At 43.7% G+C, this 12,307-nt stretch overlaps 1 protein-coding gene across 1 annotated transcript in view; it reads right to left on the minus strand.

The window, feature by feature from the left end:
• Positions 1–930: 930 nt before the first annotated feature.
• dus1l (dihydrouridine synthase 1-like) overlaps positions 931–12,307 on the minus strand; it is a 35,391-nt gene continuing 24,014 nt past the window's right edge. The window contains exons 9-14 of the mRNA XM_083648734.1: positions 11,007–11,103; positions 7,810–7,898; positions 6,610–6,779; positions 5,990–6,027; positions 5,369–5,444; positions 931–3,950 (exon numbers count right to left, since the gene is read on the minus strand). Coding sequence (XP_083504860.1) covers positions 3,823–3,950; positions 5,369–5,444; positions 5,990–6,027; positions 6,610–6,779; positions 7,810–7,898; positions 11,007–11,103 — 598 coding nt within the window. The 3' untranslated portion in view covers positions 931–3,822. The remainder of the gene's footprint in view (positions 3,951–5,368; positions 5,445–5,989; positions 6,028–6,609; positions 6,780–7,809; positions 7,899–11,006; positions 11,104–12,307) is intronic.

Consider the following 12,307-nt stretch of genomic DNA (forward strand, 5'->3'; position numbering starts at 1 on the left):
TACAGATTATGCCCCCAGACTCCAGTAGTCAAATGCAGGAAAGGTGTTCAAAAGTAAATCCAAAAGTAATGGAAAGAAATCAGTTACAATAATTTAATATATTAATTTTTTGAACCGGTAACTAGTAATTGTATCGGATTAAAGTAACCCTACTAATCGTGCATGTAAAAAAAGCAGCTTGACAGTATGCTTACTCTGAACTATGGATTGTAGGCAGCGGTCAAAGCAATGCTAGAATTTGACAAAAAGTGCTTATTTATAGATTGTGTGTTTATAGACACACAATCAAATCGCAACCAAAATCGCAATATGGCTAAGTGCAATTTATTTGATCAAGGAAAGGTGTGTCACAACACAGCATTAAATGAAGCATTGTGCTGCTACAGACACAACACAGCATTAAATGAAACATTGTGCTGCTACAGACAAATCATATTCTCCAGATGTAAGAGAACATGTTTGTTTGGTACAAATCACATCAGATTTTTATTTTATTTTTGATGTGAAAAATAGAATTGTCATTCCCACTAAAATCGTATCGCATATCACAATCGCAGTATCTGCCAGTACAATCGCAATATGATTTTTTTGGCATATCGTGCAGCCATACTTATTTATAGCAGTAGAGGTAACTCCCATCTTGCTTTTGCAGCCCACGTTTTCACCAATTCATTATAACGTCACCCGTGTTCCTGTTTTGTGCCATAAAGTAATACAGCATATTTCTCTCCAAACCTGCCCCAGTGGCACACCACGTCTAATGCAGAGTAGAGGCTGTCAATTTCTTACAGATGGTCTCATTCGCTTATGGCAACTCTAGTAATGGCTCAAAATGAATGTTGTAATGTTTTATTGATGTAAAAGTGATACATGTAATGTAACTTTAGCACCTTTAACCCATTGATACCTGATGCAGCATTTGCGTGTACATCCCTCATTTGTGTGTGTATCCCTTTAAGACCGCGAACCGCGTCTTAAAGGGATACACACACAAATGCTGCATCAGGTATCAATGGGTTAGAGTGTCACTTGATGTTCACATCTAGTCACTGAGCATGTCTTTTAGAGCACGGCAGATGGAGCAGCACTTTGATCTCGCCCTCTCTCCCTCATCAGCTCAAGTTCATATCTGGAGAGGCAGTGGTGTTTCCTCGTCAAAAAGGCACATACTTCAAGTCAATGAGTGAACCACAGCCCCAGGAGAATAAATACAGCAAAAAAGATAAAAATGCAACCATGTTCATGATGTTAAATGAAGGTAATAAAAGAACAATCCACACAAAGAAGCATGTGCTTCCTACATTGATTTGACAGTGACTGAATCGTTGAACTTTGGTGACCCAAGTAATAATTTTGGCCAAAATAATTTCAAACACAAAATATCAGAAAATCTTTTGTAACATAAGTTGAGCAACCCTCCGGGCGTCTGGATAATGTGTATCGGTAGATTCCCTGCCTACCAACATGAGGGTTGCAGGTTCGCACCCCTGTGATACCTCTGGCTTGGTCAGGCGTGCATACAGGCACGATGGGCTGTGTCTGCAGGTGGGAAGCTGGATTAGGGGTATGTGTCTTGGTCGCTACACTAGCGCCTCCTCTGGGCGGTCGGGGCGCCTGGTCGGGGTGGAAGGGAACTGGTGGGAATAGTGTATTCGTCCCACATGCTACGTCCTGCCGTGAAGCTCCCTGCTTTCAGCTGAAAAGAAGCGGCTGGTAACTGCACGTGTGTCGGAGGAAGCATGGTGCTAGTCTACGGCTCTTACCAGATCAGCGGCCAGAGCAGCAGGGGGAAATTGGCAAAGTACAAATGGGGGGAAAATTGGGGGAGGGGGGTGTCATAAAAATAATAAGTTGACAACCCTCCCATTTGGGTGATGATATTGGAGTGAAGAAGTTTAAGCGTTCTCTGATCAGTCCAGCGAAGAATTCAGAGAAAGAGCTATCCATAATGTTAGTGATCCATATCACACTGCTATTAGTCTGCTGAGAGATGTCCACGTTTCAACATTAGTCCCAAACGGACCAATATGTCCTTGAGCTGCAGTGTGACTGTGTGATGACGCTATTGGCTATGTTTACTTGCACACACTAACCTGGCTATTGCCCAAACTCTGGTTAACGACTTGGTTAATCTGTTTTCATGAATCTTTAGCCACTTTCAGACAGGGCAAGCAACCCTGACCTGACCCTTCAGACAGGGCAAGCAACCCTGACCTGACCCGGCCGGGCGATACGTGAAGTGTACCCTTTCAGACATGAGGCATGTTGCTTTCATACATGTGGAGCACCTCCGGGTGTAAAGTAGAGAGGGGGCGGGGGTGGGGGGATTTGGACATGACCACATAATGGGGAGTTGTTAAAACTAACCACACAGGTGTACTTCACTGTCTGAGCATAGCCTTAAGTGAATCACATTGACATTCAACAAACTATCACAACATGCAGAGTCTGAAAACAAGTTGCTAAAAATACATAATGGGCGATAACTGCCTAACGTTCACGGCATATAATCGTTTGCGCATAATGTTAGTAATTAATTAAACAACCCTACAACTCACGCCCAGATGCATCGATTTGCATCGGAGAGTAGGAGGGTCGCGGGAGCGCGCATAGCTCACCAAAATGTGTTCATACATACACCGCCACCCGGATCCCCTCTAGATAACTCCCGAGTTCCAAGGCATGTCTGAAAGTAGCTTATGATGCAGTTATTGCATTTCTCTGTTGCCATGAATAAACCAGTTAACAGAATCCCTCTTTGACTGAACAATAGCTTAGTAGTGTGAATTAAAGTGATATCAGAACACCTCTTCCATTAGCACTGGACAAGGTTTAACTCGCAAAAATAAATCTCTAAGTAGGTCCACAAAACATTCTTGCTCCATCAAACTTAAAGGAGAACTTCACTGAAAAATAATGCTGATTTATTTTGCACATGATCATCTCACACATATCCAAAAACTGTAAACAGTTTTGCAGACATGAATTTAGTTTGAGAGTTGATTTGAGTTAACTTGTGGACCAGTGATGACAGGGCACGGTGGCACGGTGGTGCAGTGGTGGTAGCGCTGTCGCCTCACAGTTGGAAGGTCCTGGGTTCGATTCACGCCTCCCACGCTGTAGGCACCGAGGGTGGCCCCCCCATGTCTTCAGTGCCTATGGCCCAGGTGGGCTATCTCATCAAAAGGGCCTTTCTGTGTGGAGTTTGCATGTTCTCCCCATGCTCCCCTGGGGGTTCCTCCATACATCGGACCCCCACTAAAAACAGGCAAAAGATCGTCATCTGACCAGTAACAACATTTGAAGTTGGTCTACGGGCGCTGTACTGAAAGCTGCCCACTGCTCCTGGCTGCCCCCCGGATGAAGGACAAGACTGGATGTATTAAAAGCAGACTATATTTCACCGTCAGCATGTATGTGTGGCTGGCAGCATGTGTGTGTTGGGTTGTTGTGTGATAATGACGGGTTTGTCCGTTTGACTTTGATTTGTGCATGAATGTGCGCAAAATAAATCAGCATTGTTTTTCGATGAAGTTCTCCTTTAATTGTGGTAAACATTTGGACCAAAAGAGTCTTCGTCTTTTGTTGAAGGAACAAGAATCGTGGTGATGTTTGATGTATGTAGAATCCAGTGGGAGTCCCAAGTGTGCGCACACGGTGAAAGATGAAGATGTCTCCATGGCATGGCATCTTAACCAGGATTCTCATATCAGAGTATGAGCTTACCAGTTCTTCTAACCCAGTCATGACGTTTACATGCATCCACCAAAGCCAGGTTCATGACAGTGTTGTGGGTGTGTGTAAACGTAGCCAGTGTCTTGCTCATAGCACCAGCTGTTCCTCTGTGGGCATCTGTGACGGAGTCCCCATCTCCTCCTCTACAAATCCCTCCTTCTTCTCCTCCTCAGCTTTCAGCTTCTCTGCCTTGGTCCTGAACCTCAACCCGTGGCCTGCGGACCACAAAGAGGTATTACAGTGGTTTTATATGACAGTATGTCACAAAATAACAACATATAATATCTAAATAGCATCAAGGCTATCATTACTGGCTCGCTAGCTAATCACTACCAGTGTTGGGGGTAACTCATTACACAAGTAACATATTACATGTAATATATTACTTTTAGCAGTAACTCAGTAATATAACTTATAGGATGTCAAGTAACTCAAGTTACAAATTGAGTTATTTAAAAGAAAATCAAAGCACATATTTAAATCATTTCCTAATCAGCAATGAACTGGTAGTGTACCGGTAGTTGGACGACGACGATGATGATGAAGATGGACAGCTCAGTTGTTTTTCTTTGTGCCTGTACCTACCTACTTGTGTGTCCTAAGTACGATCATACTGCTTTAAATAAGCAATTTGATACTTTCCAATCTTTGCAGAGCAAGAAATCTGTGCAAAAACGCCATTCCCAAATAGATGCCAGTCCCTTATAGACTCCAGGTCTGAAACCAATTTTTGGAAAATAAACGCCCGGGCGTTTATTTGAAGTTTTACAGCACTTTACATTAAGTTTTACAGTACTTTACATTGACGGAATGTGCTCACAGAAAAAATCGTCTCATGCACAAGCGCCAGGCGCATAGACTGTGTCAAGTACTAAGTACTGTAGGTCATCCACTTTAGCTCTTTCAAAATAAAACCCTTCTTGTAACGTTAACATTAATTAAAAAAAATCTTAATGCTTTACAGCCACAGTTTCACTTAGGGATGACGATGGTTAACCGTTTAACCGCCAAGAACATCATTGGTCGGTTGGTCAAACGGTTAATTTGCATATTAAATTAGCATACAACGTGTTGCCAATGTGGTCATTTTTTTCCTCCTTCGCGGGAAGCAATGTTAACATAGCCTAATTAATTAGGTAGGGAACTGATTCATAATTTAGATTATTTTGCAAGTTATCTAATTTCACATTCTTGGATACAAAGAGACGCAGGCCCGCCAGTGTCTTTCTTTACTTAGGCTTAATTAAAGGGGAATATGACAAACTGTTCAGTTCACAAAGTTTGTGAGGAGTTCATTCACTATAATAAAATACATTTGTTAGATGATTGGATCATAACGTTTGCTTTTTGTGTTTTATAGCGGTTTAATTTTACCGGGCCTGTAAATTCAAACCTGAACCGAATTAATTAATTAAGGGGCGGCGGTGTGAAGATTTCGTTTGCTAGAAATATACAATAATATGTTATGAATTTGAGAAATTATTACATCGATCTTTTTTCAATACATTTTGACTGGGCCGGTAAATTTTCCATATGGCCGGAATTCTGGAATGGAACGGAATCCCTGGTGTTTTCGCGCGCGCGCGCGCGCGTGCGTGTGTGTGTGTGTGTGTGCGTGTGTGTGTGTACTGACTTGGACAGTCGGCCACCTCCTTATGAGCCTTCTTCTTGCAGCAGCCTCGACACAGATTGAAGACACATTTATTTCCCTACAGAGACAAAAGACAGAGACCAAAGACTCATTAGGATCTTCCACTTGTCTATCTAGTGTTGTCTATCCTCTTATCCATTAACCCAGGGGTTCCCAACCTTTTTTGTGCCGCGGACCGGTAGATACAGTAGATGGGAAAAAAGTTGCGGACCGGTTGTCAGTTTTAATAATAATAAAAATAAATAAAAATAAGTTTATTTTTTATTTTTATAAACATAGGCTATATTATAGGCTGTGTGGTAGTTGAAACATAGTTTCAAGTTGACGTTTATTTATGTTTGTAGTTAGTAAAAAAAAAAAAAAAAACTTGGGGACCGGGCTCGCGGCCCGGTACCAAATGCGTTGTGGCCTGGTACCGGTCCGCGGCTCGGTGGTTGGGAACCACTGCATTAACCCATTGATACCTGATGCAGCATTTGTGTGTACGCGGTTCGCGGTCTTAAAGGGATACACACACAAATGAGGGATATACACGCAAATGCTGCATCAGGTATCAATCAACAGTTGATTGATTAAAAATGGACTGGGTGACTAGCAACTTACCTTTGGGTTCCCACACTGTTCACATTTGATGTACTTTGCTGTAATTAAGTGGAAGAGACACAGAATCTTGGTTTTACACATGAACATTTGAAGAACATCTATAAAAAACAACTGAAGATTTTACTTGATGTTGGTGAACATTTGTATTGGTGTTGTTGGTGGATGTTTTGATTGGCATTTTGGTCACTAGACAATTAGTAAGAGGCCTGTTGACAAGCATGGCAAACTCAAGCCCAACAAGCAACAACAGATGGGCATATTGAAAGGCAAGTGATAATTCATAACCAGACAGATGATCATCATCCTACAATGTATTTCCTTAAAAACGTTAAAACATTTAAATCTGTGCTTCCGTGGTGATGTAATGGCGATATGATCTATAATGCGTTTCTGTGGTGTTGTCCTGTGAAATGCGCACCGTGGCACGCAGAGAAAATACACCAGATGCAGACACTCCACATCGCTCGCCCGTCCACTGACATGGGCCCCTAAGCATGCATCAATCATGCCAAAAATGTTGTGGCGGGTTAGTGGCGTTAAAAAGGAATTTGCGTTAATCTGTTATCACGTTAACTTTGACAGCCCTAATGGAAACAAAACCCCCATGTGATCCGACTCACGTTTCTGTTCGGGAGAGAAGTTCTTGTTGGGGTTGCGTGACTTCTTCTTCTGCTTGTTTTTGGAGAGCGTGTCCACTGTTCCATCAGAGTCCTCCAATGCCCTCTTCTGACACACAGTCTTCTTCACCTCTGACCCCTGGCTGTTACCGTTAGTGACTGGTTCCTTTGGCCTGCAAGCCACAGTCATTCATGGGTAAGATCAATATGATTTAATACTATTGTTGCAGAAAGACTTGAGTCCAAGATGACGTTTGAGCCAAATTTGAAGAAACTGTGTCAAGGTGTTGCTGAGATATTGCGTTAACATGTGTTGGAGAAAATATAAGTTCCATTGGCATTTCCTAATCAATAAGCTAATAATTGCATACGCATAATTAATGCTATGAGTTACAATGACATGATATCTCACACATATAGATTCCCCCGTGGCATTGAGGACTTCTTTTCTTTTGCTGAAACCTTGGACAGTGCATCGAGTACCATAACAACTGATAAGTCTCTCGGTCAGACTGCACGACGCACACACATTTATCCCCCCCTCCTCTCTGCCTTTCCTCTTTCATGCCTTGCAGTATAAAGCATTATGTCAAACTGTCAGTCATCACTGAATATTTGGACTCTGTATGACGTATCATATGTGTACATTGAGATTCAGTCCTCTGACAATGCAGATTGCCAGAGAATGTATGGTTTTAAATATACCGGTACTTTTATAAAGACACTTCCTGGACTCCTGGCTTCAATTCATTTGGTTTATATTTGCTGTTATATATATTATATTGCGGATGAGGAGTGGTAAATTCCATTCTCTAACAACATGCATGAAACAAGGTCACAGTGACCTTGAACTTTGACCACCAAAAAAAAGAATCATAATCTAATCAGTTCATCCTTGAGTCCAATATCCTTGAGGCAAATTGTATGAGATTCTGTCAAGGCGTTCCTGAGATATTGCATTAACGAGCTTGGAAATGGTGTTCGTGAGGTCACACAGTGACCTTGACCTTTGACCACCAAAATCTAATCAGTTCATCCTTGAGTCCAAGTCGACGTTTGAGCCAAATTGGAAGAAATTCCGTCAAGGTGTTCCTGAGATATCGCATTAACGAACATCGGACGGACGGACAACCCAAAACCATAATGCCTCCGGCCTGGCTATCGCCGGTGGAGGCATGAAAAAGAATGGAAGTGGTGACTCACACTGGTCTGACGTATGGCTGGCAGATCCAGTGAGGGAAGGGCAGGCCACCTTCCTTCTGCTCCACACCCTTTCCTTTGGCTATCTCCTCCTGGATGTATGGACAGGCAACATTATCCTACTGCTTGTATATGGAAGCTATAGATGAAATTTGCATTAAATAACATGAAGAGAGAACTGAGTTCCTGGTTATTTTGTTGATTGGTTTGCATGGACTAATGCGAGACTGGTGTCCAAGATTTAAAACTCGAGACTACTTTGATACCGAGGTTCATTTGTTTATTAACACATTGAGTGCCAGCGACGCCATATGGCGTCATTAGAAATTTACCGTAGGCTGCCAGCGACGCCAAATGGCGTCAATAACTCAAAATTGTTTTTTTGACGGGGGGGGTGTCGATCTATGCTTCTTACATCGCCTCTTACAATATGAGAGCTATTGAATGTGTCTAACCTATTTTACAGAACCCTTAGGTGGCGACAGCGCACTCCAGATGAGAGAAAGTGGAGTAAAACACACAGAAGAAGTCGTTGGGGAAAAGGAAATCGCATCGCATCCGTCCGTATGCAGCTGCTTCATTGAAGCATAACGTTAGCTGTGCCCCTGCAGCAGCCAATCTGCGGTCACAATTGAGCACCTCCGTGTCCGCTGCACAGCCCATTCGCATGATCAGCCGTGGATTTGTTATTATTCTCAACTGGAAGCATGGGAGCTGGTGACAAATACACGCGGTTGTTTGCAGAGCAAACGCAGGCAGCAGAAAGCCCCAGAGACACTCCCAGAAGGAGGAGTGTGCAGTTGAGGGGGTGGGGGGGGGGAAGGGCACGCAGAGCACGCAGAGCAGCATACAACACCCAGACAGCAGGACAGGATTAGGAAACGCAAGCTAGAATATCTGATGCCCACCAGCAGTAAATCAAGAACAGCAAGAAGCTGCAACCAGCAGCGCACGCAGGGGCCAGCGCTGCTGGTTGCAGCTAAAAAATAGTATTTGGCCAAACAAAATTCCTTTGTTTTCACTCTTTTATTGAAGGAAATTATTTTTGAGGTGTCATTACATCAGAAAATATTAGCAATGAGTCAATGATGTGCTTGAAATGCTTCCTTTCACAAAAGGCTGAATATCTCAGGTTATAGAAAAAAAGTGGCTGTTTTTGGTCAAATCAAGCTATCTTCTCCGGCTCATAACTAAAGAACGGAAAATGGGATCAATAAACTTTTTTTTGCAGGTGATAGAAGAGAGTCTCATCGTTATTTGTGCGTGTTCAGTGTTTACATAGTAATTATTAAAGAAATTATATGACTGTTTTAAAATGCATTGCGGCCTATGTGGCACAGTACAGCACCTTTTGCCCAAGGGCCGTGGCACTCAAAGTGTTAACTCATTGAGTGCCAATGACGTTGATCGGCGTCAAATGCGTTTTTTGACGGTGGGACGTGGATCAAAGCCTCAGGCATCTCCTGTACAAATATTGTAGCTATTGAAGGTGTATAACCTATTTTACGGACTCATTAGGTGGCAACAGTGCTCTCCAGATTAGAGAAAGGTCAGGAAAACAGCAGGAAAAAGCCCCGTGATGAAAGAGAAACCGCTCATGCTGCAGCCAGAGCCATATAGATGGCTCTGGCTGGAGCTGACGTTGGCTGCGAACAGCAGTCAATCCGCGCCCACAACTGAGCCCCTCTGTCTCTGCTGCATAGTTTCTCCACACGATTAGCCGCCAGAAAAGCAGCACCCGATGCCGAAGGGCCAAACCATTCTCAGCAGTCCGGTTTGGCTTTTCGGTGTCGCGCTGGGAGCCGGCTCACAAAAACGGAGCGCTCCGAAAATAGACCTGGGTGCGTGAGGCTGTGTGTTAGTGTGGGGAGGAGTTTGCAGCTGAGGGGGGGGAGAGGGGGATGGGGCACGCAGGGCACCACACAACTACACCACGTCACTACATCAGAAAATATTAGCTTCAGAGTCAGTGAATGTGCTTGAAATGCTTCATTTCACAAAAGGCTGAATATCTCAGCTTCTAATTTGAAACGTCTGTTTTTGCTGAAAACAACCTATCTTCTCCAGCTCATAACTAAAGAACGGAAAATGGTATCAATAAACTTTTTTTTGCTGATGATACAATAGAGTCTCCTCGTTCTTTGTGCGTGTTCGGTGTTTACATAGTAATATCACACAATATTCTGTGGGCCTCGAGAAATCACTGATAACGCTCTGAAACTCTGGCACTGGGAGCGTCCGTTCTCCAAAAGTGGCTGGCACTCAATGAGTTAAAAAGGATCCCCATTAGCTGGCACCAAGGCATCAGCTAGTCTTCCTGAATACATGACATGTCAGACAAACAATCAAATAGAACAAAAAACAAGTCACATGAGAGTAAAAGAAGAAAAAAGATGAAAGGAGAAGATAAGGTTATAAGTATATCAAGAACAGACGAAACAATGTAGCATCGTAATCAAGCTTTCTACTAGTAGAACCAGAGTATGGTCAGAAGACATTTTCAATTTATAAAACAGACAATACAAAAAATGACAAGCGATAAGATAAAAATAAGCTAAAATAAGGGTGGTTAATGTGAGAATAGAAACGTTCCAAGTTTCCTTTTAAACCCAGCCTTTCCTGTGATAGAATGTATATCACCTGGGAGACAGTACATATATCATATATACCTCAGCCTTCCTCAAATAATGAGTCTTTGGTCGGGGTAACACAATCTGTCCACCACTTGCCCCTCTGGTGGAGTGGGTATGAGTATTTGAACTAGAAGTTATATTGTTGTGAAAAAGTTTGAGTTTAAGTCTGAGTTTGAATCACTCTGTTGGCTGAGCGTATTTTCTCAACACTAAGCCAAGAGAGACATGCATGTATTTCTGCAGCGTTAGACCTGGGGGAACAACCCAGAACCCGTCTAGCCGCCTTGTTTTGGGCAACCTGTCATTTTCTAAGTCGACCACCAGAGGCAGATGCCCACAAGACCGAGCAATAATCCAGGTGACATAAAACCAACGAGCAAACAATCTGGCAAAACAACACTGACAATATAAACGGTGCACACTTTCGTGTGATGCTGACAGCTCTGCCCATCTTGGCAACTATTTCAGGTCTAAACCAGAATGTGTTCAAAGCTCTTGATATATTGAGCTCAAGGTCATTCCCAAAGTGTTAGTATTTATGAAGAAGCTTATGTGGATGGCTGGTACCTGACAGCGTAGTCTCAGCTGCTTGCTGACCTCAGCCAGACCCTCTAGGTTCTTCACCTTGGCCAAGTCCTCCCTCAGGTCCTGGTGGATCTGTAGTCTACACACACACACACACACACACACACACACACACACACACACACACACAATAGGTCCTCATTAACAGCATGGTATCCGCAGGTGAGCAGTATAAGATACATGGGATGTCACTATCCACGTCATGTACGTGTACATAACAGTAAGGCCCATGTTATATATATACATATATATATATATATATATATATATATATATATATATATACAATAAACAACAATATTGTTATTCACCGGCAGGACGTAGCACGTGGGAGGATCACGCTATTCCCACCAGTTCCCTTCCGCCCCAACAGGTGCCTCGATTGACCAGAGGGGGCGCTAGTGCAGCGACCAGGACACATACCCCTAAGGCTTCCCAGCCGCAGACACAGCCAATCATGCCTGTATGAATGCCCGACCAAGCTGGAGGTAACATGGGGGCGCGAACCGGCGACTCTCATGTTGGTAGGCAGGGAATCTACCACTACACTGGAGCTACTAGCTGTCTGCCATGGAGCTACTATCTGAACCTAGAGCTACTAGCTGTCTGCCATAAAGCTACTAGCTGTCTGCCATGGAGCTACTAGCTGTCTGCCATAAAGCTACTAGCTGTCTGCCATGGAGCTAGTAGCTGTCTGCCATGGAGCTAGTAGCTGTCTGCCATGGAGCTACTAGCTGTCTGCCATGGAGCTACTAGCTGTCTGCCATAAAGCTACTAGCTGTCTGCCATGGAGCTACTAGCTGTCTGCCATAAAGCTACTAGCTGTCTGCCATGGAGCTACTAGCTGTCTGCCATAAAGCTACTAGCTGTCTGCCATGGAGCTAGTAGCTGTCTGCCATGGAGCTACTAGCTGTCTGCCATGGAGCTAGTAGCTGTCTGCCATAAAGCTACTAGCTGTCTGCCATAAAGCTACTAGCTGTCTGCCATGGAGCTAGTAGCTGTCTGCCATAAAGCTACTGTCTGCCATGGAGCTACTAGCTGTCTGCCATGGAGCTAGTAGCTGTCTGCCATAAAGCTACTAGCTGTCTGCCATGGAGCTACTAGCTGTCTGCCATAAAGCTACTAGCTGTCTGCCATGGAGCTAGTAGCTGTCTGCCATGGAGCTACTAGCTGTCTGCCATGGAGCTAGTAGCTGTCTGCCATGGAGCTAGTAGCTGTCTGCCATGGAGCTACTAGCTGTCTGCCATAAAGCTACTAGCTGTCTACCATGGAGCTACTAGCTG

This window comes from Poromitra crassiceps, assembly GCF_964638095.1.
Source record: "Poromitra crassiceps genome assembly, chromosome: 13".
NCBI classification, from domain to species: domain Eukaryota; kingdom Metazoa; phylum Chordata; class Actinopteri; order Beryciformes; family Melamphaidae; genus Poromitra; species Poromitra crassiceps.